The sequence below is a fragment of the Haliotis cracherodii genome, unplaced genomic scaffold (assembly GCF_022045235.1).
Source record: "Haliotis cracherodii isolate W230 unplaced genomic scaffold, xgHalCrac1.p SCAF_9, whole genome shotgun sequence".
In the NCBI taxonomy this organism is placed as follows: Eukaryota; Metazoa; Mollusca; class Gastropoda; order Lepetellida; family Haliotidae; genus Haliotis; species Haliotis cracherodii.
Window position 1 is genome coordinate 28,545,771 of NW_027266343.1, and position 21,108 is coordinate 28,566,878.

The 21,108-nt window shown below is 39.7% G+C and overlaps 2 protein-coding genes across 2 annotated transcripts in view; one reads left to right on the top strand and one right to left on the bottom strand.

Annotated features, from left to right (window-relative positions):
- Nucleotides 1-598: 598 nt before the first annotated feature.
- On the bottom strand, nt 599-18,519 carry LOC139453087 (uncharacterized). The gene is made up of 14 exons (XM_071234712.1): nt 18,463-18,519; nt 17,880-18,017; nt 17,176-17,253; nt 16,464-16,647; nt 11,435-11,499; nt 9,703-9,853; nt 8,894-8,958; nt 5,487-5,612; nt 4,975-5,046; nt 4,495-4,524; nt 3,390-3,592; nt 2,028-2,300; nt 1,713-1,782; nt 599-1,078 (listed from the first exon to the last, which is right to left on the bottom strand). Exons 1-14 carry the CDS (start codon nt 18,517-18,519, stop codon nt 635-637), a joined length of 1,956 nt encoding a protein of 651 aa, XP_071090813.1. The 3' UTR covers nt 599-634.
- A 563-nt stretch (nt 18,520-19,082) lies between these two features.
- The window catches only part of LOC139452500 (helicase POLQ-like), a 36,896-nt gene continuing 34,870 nt past the window's right edge, over nt 19,083-21,108 (top strand). The window contains exons 1-2 of the mRNA XM_071234001.1: nt 19,083-19,093; nt 20,818-21,054. Of these exons, the coding sequence (XP_071090102.1) occupies nt 20,818-21,054 (237 nt within the window). The 5' untranslated portion in view covers nt 19,083-19,093. The remainder of the gene's footprint in view (nt 19,094-20,817; nt 21,055-21,108) is intronic.

Below are 21,108 nucleotides of genomic sequence, written 5' to 3' on the forward strand. Positions count from 1 at the left end.
GGAATTTAGAAAAACAAACTTATCAGTAAAAGTATTCCTAAGCAGTGAAATTCAAACCCATTTTACAGTGTTTTTCAACCAATCAAATTGTAATGGTGAGTGGATATACATCACAGCGACCGTCTGCAGTAATATTGCTGTATTTTGGTGGTAAGATCATGACCAGATCACATAAGGTGGGGAACTGGGCACACAGTCTCCCCTGTTTGTCACCTTGCACAACAAGCGTTTGGTTCTAGAGAATCCACAGACAGAATACAGAGTACATGCTTATATTTCAGCCTCCAGGTTGTCTTAGGGTCAGTGGGGTAGCCTAGTAGTTAACATGCTTAAATGATTGACTTGTCAGGCCAAAGGCCTTGGTTCAGATGTACAATGTGTGAACCCATTTGATATTGGTGGAATAGTGCTAACAATGTCATAACCCCATCTGACTCACTTTAATTAGCCTGATCCCATCCATCCAGTGATAGATGTGAAAAAGGATGCAAAGATAGCGATTGTTTGAGAAAAACAAAATGAAACATTCACAATTGTTTGTTATTTAATCATACAATTTCAACATCCAAATTGAGATACTATTTGTGTATCTATATATAAAATGTAGCACCATTAATAACAGATTGTTTTTCATTCAGTCAAAGATTGAGTTCAGCACATCGCTCACACACCTCCTTGACCTGAGGTGAGATTCCTCTGTTTCACCTTCCCCTTGAACCCTACTCCTTCCCTTCTCATCGACATTCTCATCCGAACCCCTGTCCTCTCCCTCAACCAGCTCAGGAGAGTCCCCCAGCCCCGGCCTCCTCCGTCCGGGAGATACAGTCCTTCTCTTTGCTGGAGACGGAAGATTGGTGGATTCATCTGGAGAAAGTTCATGGGCAGGTAGCTGTCTCTTTCTAGGGGAGGCATAATCCGTGGACAATGTTGGAACAGCCAGCATGTCTTCAAACTCTCCCTCGACCACAACTTTTGATTTTTGTGTTTGATCCTTGTTTGGAGTAGGAACACCAGTAGCTTTAACTGTTTCCTCCTCTGCTCGTCTGTCAAGAACTTGAAGCAGATCTTCTCGACCGCCCTGTCAAGGGGAGGGAATGGTTTAGTTCATGCCACATCATTCAATCCATTACCCTCTATTAATGTGTGAGTTTGGTTTAACACCGCTTTGAACAGTATTTCAGTTCTGTCATGGCATGTCGGCTTGATGTGGGAGGAAAGCCAAAAGTGATGATGCATGGTGAAGACTGAGTATACAATTTCATAAAAATATTCCCCACAATATTCATGATCCCGAACATTTTTTGTTCAGCATAGAAGGATAATCAGGTTGAACAAGGATTCTGGACCCCCTTATTTAGTCGTTTAACATGCTCAAATGAAGTTAGATGTAATAGGGGTTTCATAATTTTGGGAATTGACTAAAATGTAACTATGCACTATGTCTAATTCTTGTGCTAATGGATATACAGTGAAACTTTGTGACAGTGAACTTCCTTAATGCTACATATCACAAAAGACAATGTTACATTGTTGTCCTGACAATTCCTACTGATACAATGGTCTGATATCAGTGTACTACTTGTCTTGAACAGATTACAATGTGACACTGGATAGGTAGTTTCCTGGGTACCAAGGTGACACTTCTGTGCTTTAGATAATTATTACCCCAAAATGGACACCTTCAGTGTTAAGATGTAATGTATGAAGCGTACCTGTTTGAGAACTTGTCTTGCTGCTTCCACCAACTCCAGCTCTGTCATAACATAAACTGTGCTGCGGAACCTGGAAGACAAACACGGCAGTACCGTCAGCTTCAAGTGGGAAGAAACACCAAGTGATACAGGTCTTGGACAATTACCATTCGGTGAAACCCACAAGCATGGGTATGGTGCTGGCAAACATAGGTTTCTGGCAAGCTAAGGGATGCAATTCTGCACAGTGAACTGGGCCACCTGTTCCCCAGGTAGCTGAGCAGCTATCCAAGTTGGAAGTCGGGCAATTGAATTATCCATTATGCATCATCATACCTTGATCTTCCCTCTGTGGAGCTAGCACTGTCACTTTTGGACAAAGATGGTGCAGGACTCTTCTTATATTTTCCCAGCATCCAAGTGGGCAGGTCCCTCACGGGTGCTGCTGTTGACCCTGTTGATGAGTCACTGGACAGGGTTGGGACGTCCGACATAGAGGTGGGGGACGGGGGTGGTTCTGATGGTACAGATTTGTTCCCTCTCTCGTTGTGGATTACACTTCCAACTTGCCCAACAAGTGTGGCGGAGGTAATGTAGTCATTTTGATAACTGCAGGATGAAATTAAAAACAATAGGTTGAAGCACTTAGTAAAACATTAGAAACATCAATTTTATTTACTGAACCGAAATAATTCATCATTTACATAATATAATCCCTACATGCATGTTTCGTGGGTACATCAGAAGCCTAGCAGTTGAACTGTACATAGTTTTGTTTCCTCATATGGCTACAATAGTTGACGGCCATGTGCCCTTTATGATATTACTGGATTACTGCTCAAAGCGGAATAAAATCTCCTCACTCCGTCATTATGAGGAAATCCACTTGCACATTCAATGAAAATCAGATCTTAGTTTTCGCTACCGCTAAACAAAGATCTGAGGACACCTCATTACAGGTCACGTCAGAATAACCTTATGCGAACTTTGACCGACAAATTGAATGACTAACAAGAAGTCGACATTACCCAATCAGAAGGCAGCTTCTGAAAAGAACATTCTGGAATGGCTAATACATGTACATAGTCTAGATTGTATGGATTCAGTCGTTAAGCCCGTACCTATCGTTTGGAATACCCCGTGTTGAAGTTTTCGAGGTTGCATGATTAGGAATCACATTCAGACTGTCACTTTCATGATCTGGTAAGCGGCGCTCTGATTGGTAGGATGAAAAGTCATTCCGACGTGACCCCTAATGGGATGTCCTCAGATCTTTGTTTAGCGGTAGCGAGAACTAAGATCTGATTTGAATGAGATTGTCCACTTGCAATGCTTGAAAAAACATCTCTTCATCATGTTCATGACAATGAAATAAACATAATATGTCCAGTGAGTGAGTTTAACACGTCTTGAACAGTATTCTGCAGGAAAGCCCAAAGTAATGCAGAACTTTGATAAAACCCACGAACTGACAACATAATCAGGACAAACCCAGATTCGAACCCACAATGAGATATTTCTGGCGTGCCCAAGGGACACAATTCTGCCTAGCGGAAACACGGTGTCTTAGTAAACTTGGTCATCCAGGCCCCATAATATGTGTAAGCTTTCCTGTATCTTTGTTACAACATTACAAAGTGTTTCCATAAATCATCAACCTTCCAGATGAGACAACCAAACTCAGTTGTCACTAATTACTTGTGGACAACTTGGATGTTCTTTGAAAACAACATCTCCCTCCTGCCTCCAGGCAGCTCCATTTTGATGCAGCCATCATCCAGGTCGTCCATGTGACTGTAAAGGGGGATCTCCGCTGGCAGCTCCTCATCCCCCGCCTCCACCACCAGGTGCTGCAGCAGCTCAGGTATTCTGGGGGTGGAGCTGCTGTGAGCTGAGACAAGCTGCAAAATGAAGACTGAACAGTCAAACCAAGGTGCTTAAATATGAAAACCTTCAATGACAACGTTATGTTGTTTTAGTTGGCCTGTTTTAAACATTTCTAAGATTCATTGCATACATGCAACATGATTGAAATGGCACATCAATGAAAGTGGCAAACTCTTCATATTCATGCAACAAATGCTGTCTCGTCATAGACTTTGTCTCTTTATAATAATGGTGCTGTTAAATCAGGGGATTTAAACCAGTGACAGACATCCTGGTTGGTAAGGGAGACAACTCTACATAGAAAATTGTGACTACTGGGCAACAAGCTTCGATCAATGAAGAGAGATTACATGCTGTGAACAGAATGTCTGTAAACTTATGCAAGGCCATGCAAAGTAAATATATAATTTCACTTGTTGATATTTTTATTGATTTTACTAACAGAAGCAGCTGCCTTTGTAGGAGAGATAGATCTAGTTTCTGACTAGAAATAGATCACAATCAAATCATTTAAGTATAATGCTGCACACTTAATAATCAAGGCTAGGCAATCCAATGATTGATATTATGAGCAACGACCCAGAGGCATGGATACAATGACATAATCAACCAAGACACCAAGCCTTACCACAGCACCAAATTTATTTGGCCGTCTCTTTATGATGTGCATACGTTGCTTGGAGCATGATAAACAGATTTCAACTGGATTTATTTTAAACATAACTTTATTTTCAGTTAATTTACTTGCAATAGGGGAATGGTCAGCAAATTCAAAGCCCATATCCAATTTTAAGGGTGTTTTCCAAGGCAGAATCTAAAGTATTCAAGAATCTTCCGGAAGGAAACAAAACCTGAATGGGACATTTCCCTGATACAAGCCATGAATCATTCATTAAAGCAATGAAAGATCACCTACCAGTTTAGGATGGTGGAGAACTTGAGATATCTGGAAAACAACCAGCCATGATATACAAATCTTTCTGAAAGGAATCAGCATGACAGATGTAAATGAATGTGTCCAGAGAAATTATCAGCCAATTCAAAATAGTCAGAATTTCTTCAGAAAGTTAATTTGGTCACATCAGAATAATTATGTTCAAAGACAGATGGAAATATAGTACAGTATTTCAGTTGTAACACCGCATGTCGGCCTAGTGTGGGAAGAAAGCCCAAGTCATGTAAGACTTAAATGTTTACCACTTTTGTGAAACCCACGAGCACAGGTTTTGAACAGACAAACTTGGAAACGTGATCTATGTGAATCTTGGATTCAAACACATGATCATAAGTTCTGGAATGCCTTTGGGACATATGTCTGTACAGTGACCTATGGTGCATTAGATGGATCGGACACCCATACCTACATATACTGGTTTGAGGAACATGTAAATGTTACCTTGATGTGTCGGACTCCTGCCCTCTCGGCCATGGCTTTGTGTGAAGCACTGGCATATATGTACTGGGTGGCCTGCAGAAGAGGGTGAAGTGAGTTGGGGTTAACACAGCTTTTAACAGTATTTCACTGAAATCATGTAATCTAAGAGAACATGATGCAGGTCTGAGACATACCTGGGTATGGTGCTAAGAAAACAATAATCATAATCAGGACAAATCTGGGACCACAGAATGCTGGCATGCCCAAGGGACACAACTCTGCACTGCAAACTACGGTTGCATAGACGACTGGGCCTGGGCAACAAGGAATTACATGTACAAGGCTGAAGATTTGATGAAGTGATTTGCAAATGCTGTATCGCAATATATGAGATAGCTACGTGATGAATAGCAAAGGACAATGAAGATCAAAGCGTGGTTTATTTCACGATAAAACAATGTTCTAACATGACGTCATTTCTGGAGATTCGAACATACGCTCACAACTTGATGACATTGTGTATCACAACCTACCCTACAGTGGAGGTGGAGACGGTGTCTCTTCTGTAAGAAGGCCAGTATTCCTGGTTCCTGGGGGACACAGAAACTCCCTGCTTGTGTCAGTTCCGTCAGTTGTAGCACATAAATAGGGATGTTCACCTGAAACAAAACAAATGATGGCTTCATATTCCGAAGTCACATAGATATATCAACACGGTCTGCACATAACAAGACACTGTAGGTCAACTGAATTTTTCAGGAATATTACATCAAATCAGTAAAAAGAATAAAGGCAAAAGAATAATCATAATCAGACGTAACCCAATATTATTAAAATCAGATCTACATTCTCACTGCCGCTTAACAAAGATCTGAGGACATCCCATTATGGGTCATGTCAGAACAACCTTTCGCAAACTTTGACCGACCGACCAAAGAAGTCAACATGAGCCAATTAGAAAGCACCTTTCTAGAGCTTCACGGCACTCGTTTCAACCTGGCGACTTCCATTTCAGACTACGCTTTAAAAATAGGTTGACACAGTTCTCGATTTAGATTTTGAAAACTGAACAAAGGAACATTACAGAATATCTAATACATGGTTGAGATTGTATGGCAGTGCTTCCCACGTACTGTGCACTCCTCTGTTCAAATGTTTAACCCGCGGAATCGAGAGATAGATGATCATTTTGACAGAATCAGTCGTACAGGTCGTAACTGTCGTTTGGAATACCCTGTGTTGGCGTTTTTGAAGTTGCATGATTAGAAAACACTTTCCGACTGTCACTTTCATGATCTGGTAAGCGACGCTTTGATTGGTCGGATGAAAGGTCGTTGAAAGGATGACGTGACCCATAATCGGATGTCCTCAGATTTGTTTAGCAATAGCGGGAACTAAGATCTGATTTTAATGAGATTGGACGTAACCTAACTTTCTACACATCAGATAAACACATGTGATATTGGGCAAACCACATACTGCAAAACAAAATTCATATTGATACTTGTAGGAATAAGGCTGGCATGGTCGCCATATTAAAAACTGACTAGAATTCGGTAAGCAACACCTTTTGGATATACCATAATTTGGACCATCAGTGCAAGGATTCAGCTTCACAGGCTTGTTTCTGGGGAGAGTGTAAAACTGATGGGCAGATGACAGACAAGATGCTACACATTCAGCTCACTTGAACTTTCAGTTAAGGGGGAAAACAAATCATTCCACTTATCTATGTGAACAGTACACAACATGGCGAGATCAACACATCTAGTCTAAAGGGGCATTCACACGGTACAACTAGTTGTATACAACTTGTATGCAATTAGTTGCACAAACTGAAGTTGTATACAACTCGGCATTCACACGGCGGTGAGTTGCATACAACTCGGGTCTCGCGAGATCTCTGACAAAAAGCCTTAGCTGTCAATGTTCCGCCAATTAGACGATAAAATCCAAATGTAAAACAAATAGTTGTCCACTCATGAGTTATACATTCATAAAAAATATAACGTGACAAATTTCCTTCAGGTGTACATTTACTTTAATTTAAGAAATGAAGGGCATGTTTTATTTAACCTATCTATATAAATTTGCCACAATGAATATTTCACAATTCTCCAAAGGAAATATGTATATGCTGCAGTGTGGTACATTCACAAAGCATCTTATAGGAAGAATAACACGATGAATGTCAATTTCTGTAATAAAAAAACAGCTGATTATTTTGAGTTTCATAAATTCTATGGCATTTTAGATTATATTAGTAACAGTACCGCATACATGTACCCATTTTGCAGCAGTGCATTATTTTACTGGGTGAAAAGATATTGAAGAGATATTCAAATTATAATTGAAGATTGAAACAGTAAACTACTTCATGAACTGAATGCTTTGTGTGCTAGTTCACCCGCACCTCAAAGGAAATAACAAATATGTACAACGATGTTGATGTTGACGTATACTAATATGACATCACTACCGGTAACCTCCCGTCATAACGTAGCGAGTTCACTGATAGCAGTACGCTGAATGTTTGGAGTAGGTTTTACCGTGATGCTGGGATCACATACATACATAAATGAGTCATGTAAGTTAGTAATCAGAATCAATCTGAAATCAAAAAGTTCTGTTTGTTTTTATGTTTCCATTCTCGCCTTGATACTATGTGGGCAGGCAGACCAATACCGTCGTCAGTGTGTGTGATTTTGCGTCAATATCATGGCATCACGTGGAACGATTTCTGTTGACTTTTCCAAAAAAGTATCTATACTCTAATTATTTATTCCTCAATTTGCATATTGCAATTGCATATTCGTAATAATCCGAGCTAATGTAGGCAACAAATTGACGACTAAATCTCTCGGAATAGTAGAAAATGTTAAGTAAAACTAGAAGTTTGCTTTGTTTACATTTTTTTCAATGAGAAGAGCACAGGGTTTGGTTTCACACTTGAATATTGCGGTTGATTTCATTTGGACCGTTTGTATTGGTGACTTAGACAAAATGTCATTTGATTCTTAATGGTATGATGAATTCAGGGATGTATGTATCGTAGCTGAGTGTGAAATACATGTGATGTGATAGGCATCTCGTCAAACGCGAAAAGAACCATGATTGCCCAACGCTATCAACATGGCGGTTCGGTCCAGAGTTTTTGTTTCGAAAACGAATATAGGAATATTGGAGTCTTTTTGAAAAGATGATTGGTGTTTTGACAAAGAGCAGAAACGAAACCCAATGTTTTTGTAATTGAAATTATCATGTAGCTATACCTTATTTAAATAAATAATCACATTTAGACCAGTGAATTGGTAAAATGCGAATGGCAATATTTCCGCTGTACACTATTTTCAGATGTCATTAGTGATACATATGCTTTGCCTAACATAGTTGTTAATGGCATCACATAATAGATAATTCCCCTCAGAATCTAAAACTGTGACGTTTATTTGTGTGTATGATGTATTTTAAGTTTTAGAAACGTATATGGACCTAATCTCACCTTGGTCTACACTACAGTATACAGTCACATAGCCTGTCGTTTCAAATAACACTATAAACAGTTTAACCTGGAGAATTAGACCGATGCAAATGTCAAAATATATAATTTGGGACAGTGGTACCTACTTTTCATAGGTCCTTTATTGAGTGGTGACACTTAGGATACCGAAAAGCAGAACTTACCGACGTGAATCGGAGTCGCCATTTTTGTTTACAAATTGACGTGTAAATGTCACGTGATTTTCATACACGTTTTGATTGGCCGCGTACGTACAACTTGTCGCATGAAAATAGAGCATGTCCTATTCCGTACAACTCACAAAAGTTGGACCGACTTGCCCGTTCACACAATGCAATGTGTTGCATGCAACAAATTGTATACAACTAGTTGTACCGTGTGAATGCCCCTTAAGGTAATCTGGGTAGTCTGACCAAATACCTGTTGAGCAACAGCTTTCACGAAAGTTCTCACAGAAAAGTTTTCTTCTTGTTGATTAATCAGACCTGAAACATACAGAAAAGTCTACCAAGAGCGATAAATAAAATAATTTAAAAATTAAACAAAGAATATAAGTGTTGTTCATACAGTAAGTCCTTTGGTAACATGTATTGATTATTCACTGCAAAGTAATCTGCCTCTTTTTCTCATATGACCGCCTCCATGGTCCAGTAGTAGAGCGTCTGCCCAAGAAGCAGAAGGTTGGGGGGGTTCGATCGCTGGTCGTGTCTATACCAAAAGATGTTACTTGTTGTTACCCTGCCTGGCACTCGGCATTAAGGGGCTAAAACAAGGTCTGGTAGACTCGGAGTCAGCATACTGTATCTGAGTGAGGAATGTGAAACTGCGGCATGGTATCTCAGTGGGCTAGAACTATAAAATGTGCATTTGTCCAGACTAGTGTGCACGCACGCACACACACAGGTGACGTTGACCGCACTTCACCTCACCTCCCCCTTTTCTCCTATAACATATCAGCAAACTGTAACAAGAACTTCCTACTCTTGATTACTTCAGGTGTTGGTCACTGATGACATGGTGATGTCAACTAAGTCACCGAGCCTGACTACCAGATCCTCTTAGTCACCTCTTCCCACACACAGGTTTGAGCATGAGGAATCGATCTGTGTCTAATCATTGATGACTAAATGGTTAGTTCACTTAAAGTCTTAGGTATGTTGTTCATGCCTATGGGATATAGCAGGAATACCGCTGACTGAGCAGTACAAACCTTCACCCCCTCACTTTACCTTTACTGACGTTCTTCCCGTCACAGACGATGAACACCCTCCCACACCTGTAGGCTGTGCTCCACCCCTGACACAGCTGGGCGGTCAGATGGACGTTCCTGGTGTGGGTGTTCAGACCCTCCCACTGGAAGAAGAGAGCTGGGACCTCCAGCTGCAACATTACCAGGAATAGATACACCGGTAGTAAATTCAAAACATTTAGTTCTTATTGTTTGCTTAAGTATCTGCCAATCCTAAAAATTAGGGATTTGAATTGAATTTAAATTCCAGTTTCAAGCTTTTTAAAAAAAATAATGCCAAGCCTGACATCATACGTATGAATACAAAATAACAAGTCTGAACGAGACAAGTATAAATGCTCTATGACACACCATTAAATCTTTAACATTCCTGTCACACTTTGCAAACATGTCTAAAGGAAACTAGAGAACATGAAAGTTTATTTTGCTCATCCTACTGACCTCTATTGTTACAAATACTTCAGTTTAGCCCCATGAAATGTATTCACCGTTTGCATGTCTGATTATTATTTGATTGAACAGTGTTTGTTTTACAGCAAACTGCTATCCAGGCCATCTGTTTCATTGTAAACTGCAACACAATATTCCAGCCATAGGACAGAAGCCCGTAACTGGATATGTTGGTCATCACTGACATATATGTCAATATTACTTGGTTGATGACTTAATTGCCATCCAGAAAGTTGTCATTTGCACATCTGTACATGTAAGTCTGTAGAAAAATAGATACTTTTAGTATTTTACAATGACGACAAGCATTGTGTTTTCAGTTTTGTAGATGATCATGGTGATCATGATAAAAGACAACAAAAATTAGCTTCAGAAACAGAACTTATGATGACAACAAACCAGGCTTTCTATGAGAGTGAGTTAGTATGGTTTACACAGCTTTGAACAGTATTTGAGTCACGTTGTGTCAGCTTGATGTGAAAGGAAAGCCAGAAGTGATGCAGGTCTTACACATTTACCACTATGGTGAACATGAGCATGAGTATGGTGCTGACAAACCTAAATATATCAATTTGAACCCATTATCATGGGTAGCGCTTGGACAGGTAATGTTGGAACTCTGGTCAGGTGGGTCCTGAGTAGGACCCGGGCACCCACAGGACTACCCAGACCCGTGGTTAGTCACGTGATATATTGTTTGATGACAATAACAATCAAAGTTGCTAATGTTCACATTTCTGTCTGACTATGCTGGCTTCCTTGTGCCTTTTATAGGTTTGAGTAAAGATAAACATGATAAAGCTTTTATCAACCTCAGTGTACACATGATCAGATCATTTTATGCGTGCGTGCATCTAAGGGCTCATTTTGCTCCGGTTAAACAATTCTCAGTCAGACAATTTGTACCCAACTTGAGACTGCTGAGGGTACCCTGGTAGCAAGTTCTGACTCGCCCCAGCCCTAATCATGGGGCTCTGGCATGCCTAACTCTGCACAGTGACTTGCAGGACTTGAGACAACTAGGCCACCAGTGCCAGCTCTCTGTGAGACAGGCAGATGCACTAACCAAGTAACTAATGGGCTATTTCTTTACCCATGTTCAGAAACATGAAGCTGTTCACAGACTTTCACATACATAAAGGATAATTTTACAGCTACAAAATCACAAAAAATTCAAAACAAACAAGATGACAGGAAAATACTACAACATTGACAACAACAGATAAGTCAGAAATCTTTATATTTATTGATTGTACCTTTACCTTATAATTTGTGACTGCTGTCAAAGGAAGGGTTTCCTGCACAACTGTCAAATCTTCTGTGCTTTCTGTAAACACAAGGAAATATGATTAAAATGGTTTATAAAGGATTCCTTCGTATTGTCAATGCAACCACTGTCCCTGGTTCCATTCCCAAACTTTAAATAACCCAAGTTCCAGTTAATGAACTAAATGTCCCTTATGTAGGGCCTCAGAAAATGTCATAATTAAATACCAGTAGACACTGCTTCAAGTCACCAGTCACTGATTTTACTCATGATGAAACTGTCAGTTACAATTGTTTTGTTACACCCGGTACATATGCACATCCTTGATAATACAGTGTATTATATTTACATTTTATTTAATAAATACAATGGACCAAAGACGTACAAAGATATTCGTCTATATACGTCTTTGCCTGGACCCATTAACATCTGGACACCATAGCTGGCTTACGGAAAAAAGATATCACCATCGCTCGTATACCTAACTCAGCACAGAATATCACAGTCAGTAATTTGATCGGACATCTATTTTTAGTGTCATATCATTTGACTCAAAAGAAAGCAATTGCAGGAAGTTGGCTCAGGGTAATCATCATAATTATCAGAACAGAAAGGAGACATAATACACAGGGCAACTGAGGACAATATTTGCAATACACACAGGCCTAACTGTGATATGTATATTGATAATGCATTTGAATCACATGATAAGTGGTCTGTAAAAGGAATGTGTATCTAATTCTGCAGATTCATGTTTAGTAATTCTGTACGGTTGTATTGCAATTAACTGGTTCAGGATTTCATAAGGGGAGGAGGGGGCGTGGGGGTGGGGCATGATTTGAGATAAAACATCACTAGATATGTTGATTTACCGTTTAAATTGTATTTCCTTATCTCCTAGGTACTGTTTTAAAATGCAGAGATTAAGATTATCATGTGTATTTTCTCGTAAACTAAGCCAGAAATAGCAATCAGCTATACACACATTTTACCCAATAATATAGCTTTAAGAAGTTGATGCCATGATCAAAGAATTGTACCTGAAACTATTATTTTATCTGGTATCATATATTCGAATATCGTGTTATTTTAGTTGCGGCTTTAGTATATATACTTAAAATAATAATAACCATAAGCATAGCACTTTGGTATAGCTGATCGCTATTGACAGATATTTGTTACGCATGGAACAATATCACCAGTCACCACCGCGGCACATGCTCACGAAAACTCTATGTTGACATATAACAGTCAAAGTACAACAAATCTCGTTACATCTTAATATTTTTTATACAGTATTTGTATACTTATCTTGCATTAGAATTAGTGAATATTTTTAAGTCATTAATTGTTTCCTGCAAATTTTATAACATGACACGTCAGATTAACCCGAATATTCGTATTTCTGCAACCGACTTGATGACCTTGAAAATTAAGTTATTTTTCTGTTTAACGTTTAGATAATAAATTTACAGAAATGGTTCATAATTTACCATCGCGCTGTTATATGCCGATAAAAAAAACTGAATTTTTACTCAATTAAAATTAAGACATTGGAGATATGATTACTGAAATCAATTTGCACAAATGTTACGATATTAAAAGGTTCCTAGCATGAAATGCAAACCACCTTCAATAACGCAATTCAGGTAAATTCAAGAAAGAAAATTTACAAATTTTGTGTTCGCTTTGGTCTTAACCTTGGTATGTTTGAAAACATCGGGATGTTTTTATATAGTACTGTGTAGTTTTCTATCAGGAATAAATGTGCAAAATATTTCTTCAATTGGCCCTTGTTTAATGAGGCACCGACTGTTTGAAATCACCCACCCTCTTTAGAGAGCCTTATGCTAAAATTAATCCAGCAGGCAGGGGTAAGAAGTGTGAACATAAATCAGCAGGCTAAAGGTTAATGCATTTACTGCTTGTTCTTGACAGAAAGAGCTGTGAGAGGTCTTGCTGAAAAAGAAGTTGTTCCAACTGGTTGAGTGGCTAACCCTGTCACACAGCTCCCATGTGACCACGGAAGGGGTGATGTCACTGATCAGCACATTACTGGTAAAAACAGAGCATCTGAAGACATCATGGGGAGGCAGCTCGGCAACGGGTGGGTCACAAAGTAATGCAGGATAAGTATACAAATATAAAAAATATCTAGATTTTTCTAGATTTTCTAAATTATCCTGCATTACTCTTTAATGCCTCTTCATCGGATGGCACAGAGGAGGGCATACCTTCTGGTGTGATCTTCAATAAACTCTCCATAGTATCCAACCAATCAGCAAAAGTGATGTCCAGCATCAAGTGACCATTCCTGTCAGCAGGAGGAAAGTTTCAGGTATCCGTGATGTCCGGGTATCATTGCAGTAATAGAAATTAAACATAGTTAAAGTTTAGAACTGACGTACCGAACTAATGCTTGCAGCATGTAACCTTCTCGTCTGGGGTGACACACACTGGAGAAGTCTAAAGGTCAGCTCTGTACATGTGGAAGTGTCAGTGGCGTCTATGGGCTGTGACCTGCTGGGCAACCACCAATGGCCAAAGCTGTGGATGTCTTCCACATCTTCTAAAGCCACATCTCGCAGGTAGTGGCTGTTGAAGACTCTGTCAGAGCACCAGAAGCTGTCTTCCATAATGGTGTGGATGGAGCAGTTGCTGTGAAGCACCATGGTAGAGGCGACCGCCCAGATCTCATGTGGGTTGTTGGCTCTCGGAGGATCCAGTACACTGCCTCATAGGCCTGAAAAAACCATTGCTCGATCATGTTGCAGCTTACTTCCACTGGCAATGTCGTAGATACCGGAATAAAAAGGTTGCGACATTGTACTCAACAGGTTTTGGAGCGTCAAATGAAGCATTGCAGCGCTGGCACCAGACATAGTAGCACCGAACATCATAGAAGTTCCTGCTCAACTTCAACCCACACTATCGAAGATAGGAACGAAATGGTAAAGGATCTAACCATCTGTCCTGAGAGTGGATTCTTGGCTATGCAGTCCCAGCACAGCCCATGTGCTCTAACATGAGTGATGACCAGAGTATGTAGTTCACTCAATCGTGCTGCTGTTGCCAGAACCAAAAGGAGGACCATCTTCTTGGTGAGGTTGTAGTAAGATGCTGAGTGGAGTGGCCCTCAGCAGGGTAAGCACCATGTTCAGATCCTGATCCGGGGGTCTGAACTTGGCCTTCTGGTCTTCGAGACGAAAGGAGTGTAACAATGCTTCGAGCTCTGGAATCTTGGTCATCTTTCAATCTTCCGGAACTGCCAAGATGGAGTTAAGGGCCACAAGGTAGGTTGTGATGGTACAGACAACGCTTGTGGTGCAGAAACAGTAGAAATTCGGCCAAGAATTGGCGTGACGCAGAGGTGGGATCCTGGTGTTTCTCCTTGCAGAAACTCTCAAAGGAACACCACTTGTCGTCATAGAGGCCCCTGGTAGAAGGTCTGGGTGGGTCTGTCTGCTGTGAGGGTGGATCAGTAGGTTTGGCCAATCTGGTAGTTCGAGGGCGGACATCTCCTTGAGGTCCATGAACCAGCCTCTCAAGGAGCTATCAAAGTCAGAGCAAGGCTCTGAGTCGACCTGATCTTTTGAAGGACCCTGGAAAGGAGTACTGGCGGTGGAAGCGTATGCTTTTAGTCCTTCCCAGGGGCCGCTTAGGGGGTCTACTACCCAGGCTTGTGGATCCAGCCTGAGATATATGAAGGTCCAGACCTCAAAGTTCTGGCTGGTGGCAAACAGGTACATGTTGTGGTAGCTGAGGTGTTAACAGACAAGATCGAAGGCATCCAGATGGACTTTCCACTCTTTGGGAGCTACCTTGTCTGGTCTGGAGAGGAAGTCTGCAAAGATGTTGCGTCAACCTGTGATTTGTTGGACTCGGGAACCGGGAGACGGAGTGGGTTGTCTCCTGGCTGTGGAGGCACCATAAGCAGTGATGTGAGAGAAAGCCTGGATGAAAGCCTCTAGTTCCAGGTTGTTGATGTGCCACTGATAATGAGGCAACATATCGACGAACAGATAGTGAGCTTGTCTAAGACTTTCGACTCCACCATTTACCACTGGAGATGTGGTGGGGGGGGGGGGTTCATAGGGGGATGGAGACAGACTGGTCCTGGCACCTGATGTAGGGTGCAAAGAACACTTGTATCAGGCACAGTGGAAGCCTTCCTCTGGAGGTCATGTCCTGCGCTGACACGAGGAGTCCCAGAAGCGCCTGACACTGGCGCACAGTGCGGGGTTGTTGAAGAGCTGAGAGTATGTGGTGTGGGATTCGGTGCCACTTGTCCCTGGGTACACAGAGAGTCTGTCTGGAAAAGCCTTTCTATGAATGAGTTGCAATTTCCACACATTGATGATCCATCCCAACTGATGCAGGAGACGTGTGAAGTCCCTGTGGCGGATGAGCATGGCCGTGTCCTAGTGGTTCTGTAGGCAGTTGTTGATGTATGCCTCGAATTCAACACTCCTTAAATGGAGGTTGGTGGCTATCGGCTTGGTGATGGGTGTAAATAACTAAATAGCCTCAGGGCCAAGGGAATTCCAAATGAGAGCACCGCCCATTGATAATGGATTCCATTGAAGATGAAAGGGAGAAATTTCCTGTCACTGGGATGGATTGGCACATGTAGGTTGGCATCCTGGATACGCTGCTTGAAATCAGAATATAATCTTGGGGAAATATGTCTATAAATGAATCTTAGACCATACAAGTATGCTGTGATGCATATCTGATACATTTTCTTAATTATTCTTCAACCGTATTATGCATATTTTTATCCGTAGATATGCCGATACAGCCTTTATCTGGAGCCCTGCTGGTTCATGAATATATTAACACATCCCAACTGATTACCACACTCAAATGTAGACTGAAAAGGTCAATAAAAAACAGCATGAAACAAAACATGAATCGAAATTAACACTTTGAAATGATGGTCTAAACTACATAGTCCAGTAATGAAGGAATGTATGAAATCTTGTTGAAATAAAACAATGAGCCAAATATAGTCAAATCTTCACCTTTTGAATCTGACATAGCATGATCAGACAGGAACCACTTCTGTATCTCAGCCTGTTTGTTGTTCAGCGTTTCAGCACTGTCAGTGTCTGGTGTGTCGGCCATGGCAAACTGGGCAGCCCACTGACACTGGAGCTCCCCGTACTCTGGGCGGATCTGGACAACCTTCACCTTGCAGGCAGGGAACTGTATGTCAATGAAAGAAGGAAATATTTGCAAGTGAAATAGAGATTTAAAACTTCTGATTCTACTAGACCACACTGTCTCTTTGCATCTTTTTCAGTCATTTTGGTGTCCTCAGATTCGATACATAATTAAAATAGATAGCTGTCTGCAAAACAGAACTTTCACTCGACTAGGGTTTCAAACTAATTAAAATTGAAACTCTCTTTCGGCTATCAAGCTGCCAGATCACAGAACTGAACCAAAATCCATTTTCCATTTAAGGAAAGTCATTGGACTAATCCAACACCAACAGTACTATTGAAAAATGAAAAACAGGAATATTAGAAACAGAAGGGTAAAATTTTGCCATTTATCCAGAAAAATATTATTTGGATTTATAACATGTTCAGGATCAGAAAATGCTTAAGATATTTTTGTTTCATACTCACAAATCAGTGAAATACAAGCTGACATTTCATTACTGCTCCATCATTCTCAAGCTCATGGGTTAAACACCAATACCTGTATACTACGAGAACCAGTACTTACCTTTTTCTTGATAGCAGTAAAGTATGCCTTTCTGGTGATGTGCTGGTCACTGACATCATCTAGGATAACTCTCTTCCCCTGTAAAACATGGAATCAGTTCTACTCACAGATAGAAAAACAAAACAGGGGCTTTGTCTTGATCTGTTATCATCATGATCAAGATATCAAACCCACAGATGAATGATCAACAAAAAACATTTGACAAAAATGGAACCAGAAAGCTCTGCTTCTCACCTAAAGATATCATGATAGAGGTGATGATAAAAAGGTAAACAAGAATATGCAAACATAAATAACGGATGCTTCAAATACAACAAAATAGAATGAACATTATATATTGATAGTGCCATAAGCTATAACAGAGAAGCCAACCAGAAACTAAGGCAGGTAGAAATATATAGGGTAAAAACAATATCACTCACCATGCTACTGGGACATAGCCCACTCCCTAACTGTGAGTAAATGAATCAGGGTCTATACCAGCAACTTTAGTGATCTTTAATTAATTATCAATTGGTTGTATATCCGTCAATAAATGTAGCGAGGTCTATATATTTAGTTCTAATTACTTGCAGGAAATATTTTCTTGACAAAATTTGTAATATGTTTTAACTGATGGTATTGGCAAAATTTGATTCAAAATATCGAAATGATGTTGCCAAAACTGTAATGGTTGGCATCTCTGCTATTATCCATAGGAATACCTTTTTCAATAGACCGCATATGTGCAGACAGATATCCCTCAATCCAAAATCTGGGTTTTCTTTGTATAATTCAGCTGGGCACACCCTGCAAAGGTCTTTCTGATGCTTGTACATCTTCTTACAGTAATGAGACTTCCCCTTGAAAAGAACAGTTTATCTAATCTAGCAAATGTAAATAAGGACTGTCACAGTGTCAATCTCATTAAAATCAGATCTGAGATCTTGCTACCGCTAAACAAATTAGCGTGAACTAAGATCTGATATTAATGAGGTTGGTCACAGTGTCATTCTGACATCTTACAGTCATCTGAGATTTTGTTGCTGTTGTGTTTTCCAAGCTTTTTCTTGCAATGTTAAACATATTTTCCCCTTTGCACAGCACAAATCCATAGTCAAAAAGACAAACTATCATAGGCAAAAGCTGCTGCAGGCGAAATCGGTTTGCACAGTGTGAAACTGATCACTACATCTACTGTGACAGTCACATTTGTTTAAATCGTCATCAACTATTGTGTCCAATGGACCCCAATTTTAGTTGTCGTGTGAGTTATAGTTAGTTTTACAACAAGCTGACTTGACTTACGGAACACGGTGGCCCTGACAAGATGACAACATTTTCAAAACTTGATTTTGCCGCCATGTTTAATACAATCTTATCCCTTCCACCATCTATAAATTCCTCTTATGCATATGAGTCTAATTCTATACGTTATAAGGAAACATAAACAACAACAGGTAACCACACTCTTGATACATTGTTGATCTTATTCATGCTTTGAAAGTGTAAGACTATATTAAATATTTTCGTTGATGTGAGCGATTTAGTTTCATATAGAGTAATCTCCCTTTACAAACCGGTGGCAATTTTGAAGTTTTCACAGTATAGGGCCTATTTATTTGTTTTCACAGAGACCGTATACAGGTGTATGGCCTCTGGTTTTCATAAACATAGAGCTGCGGTAGATGACATCCACCCTACACCCGTAGGTTATGGCAAACGAACCATAACAATATATAATGCTCATCAAAGTTTATTAGCCCTACATTTTGGCAAGAACTTTAGAAACTGTTCTATGCTGGTGACTAAAAGACTAGTGTCTTGTGTTGAAGTTAAGATTTGAGGCATTCAATGATCCATTACACGACTGCATAATCCCTATTTATATGCTAAAGTGGAAAGAAGTACATGACGAACTAGTACAAGGATTATACTTGTAAGTAATGTCTGGTCATATCTTTTAAACATGTCCTTTGTTTAGATATTGTCTTCAGTGACTTCATCATATTTTTTTCACACTACTGGCTAGGGACCAATTATCTATGTAACCAGTTATCTTCATTTTAGCCCACACATGAACCTGACTCATTTTACTTTTGAAGGGAGGTTTATACCACCATGTTTGTTTGATACTACTTACATATCTATAGCTCAGCTGTGGACAGCCTCACTTTTGAAAACAGGCAATAAAGCTCGAAATAAGCAGAATAATGCATTTGTATCATCTAATGTGATTAGTTTGATTGTGGAAACTGGATTTTTTTAGTCAGGTAACTCCCTTGTCTGGGGAAGCTGTGAAATGGCAGAAGGTGTCCGGTATACTGCATATTTTTTGAGAGAAAACATCTATCAGAATTTAAGTTTGGCTCTTGTTAGCATGTTAGGAATTATTACAAACACAGCAGATAAGCACCTTGCTCAAATTACTTTAGAAAAAACATGGGGTGACTAATTCACATAGCCAAAAATCCAACAACATGATGCACATTTAGTTCAGTCATTGCTTCCAATCGCTCTGTTTTTTCCGTTTATAAAAATGGTTTAAACATTTTTATAGCACTTTTTAATACAAATGCATGGCCTGAATATATCTACAAAAACCCATCGTACATTGTGTCGTGGATAAGTATTTGTAGATCAAATTTGGAGAATATTGGTTTCCATCCGTTAGCAGAAGAAAAATTGATAAAACTATTTCTTATTAATTTTAATGAATAGCATATGTTATTTTACCTAAAGCAATAGGCCGAAATGATATTTTCATAAATTAAAAGTAAATAGTAAGGATTAGCCCTACTTACTGTATCGATTTAAATAGAATAATGCACAACCATAAAAAAATCGTAATTAAAATTCTGAGCAGCACATGTCTTTGTATTGTACTTTCTGTATCAACTATCATGGGAAAAAGTCCAGTTTCCACCCTTGCCGAACTAGGCTGGTATTATGGAGTTACGTTTTGGCTGGACTAACGAGTCAATGCTTAGTTCAATCAAAATCGAAATCCGGTTCGTAAACTGTCATGCAGATTTCGGTCTATTGCAGGATTTGCAAAGCATGTGCAGCTCATTGTCAGCAGATATTTTCCAAATCTTTTCATGTTTTTAATCAATGTGCTGACGTGATTTGATGCATTTCACGATGTAAGACCCGTTTTATCACAATATAGATCAAGATTATCGATCAGATTGTCCTGACTGGGTGCCACCATTTTGTGTGAAGCAAACGGAAGTGATACGAGACATGCGAGAGGTGGAATCTGACTGGTCCATGGGAGAGGCTTAGACTAGTCAAGAGCTTTTCTTATCTCAATGTTTAATGGCCAGATCATATATATTCATCCATTCATTAACGGTTTTGCATTGATTTGTTGTGATATTGCATCATTTTGAAACTTTCAGACTTATTGACTTTTGCCATTAACTTATTATAATTATTATTACATTTCTCAGGAACAAGTCTTTGACCTATATACAGATTTTTCTGGCATATTAAAAACATCCGTCAAAGATGAACGGATGAGAAGATATCGTAAGGGCAGCTACCTACATCAGCAATAGAAACAAAACTGTTTGGTCCACCAGTCGTTATGATGATAACATGTGTATAGCAAACCCCTTAAAAATTGCAAATGTCAAAAAGGTTATATTATGTATTCAGATGGAGAGTGATGAAGCTGGTCCAACTAGAAGGGTTGCTCGTTCAAGGAAAAGAAGTGCCTCATCTCTGCTTGACTCAAGTAATATTGTTAGCAGTGCCAAGAAGCATCACGAGAAAATCCAGAAGCACACAATGCATTCACAGGCTCACGACTCATTCTCTTTTGAAGAAGACTGGTTCATTAACTCATTCTGTAGTGAAAATCATTCATCTTATCCAGAGAAGAGTAATTCACATGTAAGTTATTAGTTGTCATGGAATTAAGCAATTGTATGTAAGGAACCACTACAT

Excerpts from the sequence above, each read along its gene's own strand:
- LOC139453087 (XM_071234712.1), bottom strand. The coding sequence starts at position 18,519 with ATGGCGGCAAAATCAAGTTTTGAAAATGTTGTCATCTTGTCAGGGCCA. Across the intron at positions 11,500-16,463 it reads TGCTATGTCAGATTCAAAAG|AAAGCACAGAAGATTTGACA; the intron begins GTGAAGATTTGA and ends TTGTGTTTACAG. Across the intron at positions 9,854-11,434 it reads CAGCAGTCACAAATTATAAG|CTGGAGGTCCCAGCTCTCTT; the intron begins GTAAAGGTACAA and ends GTAATGTTGCAG.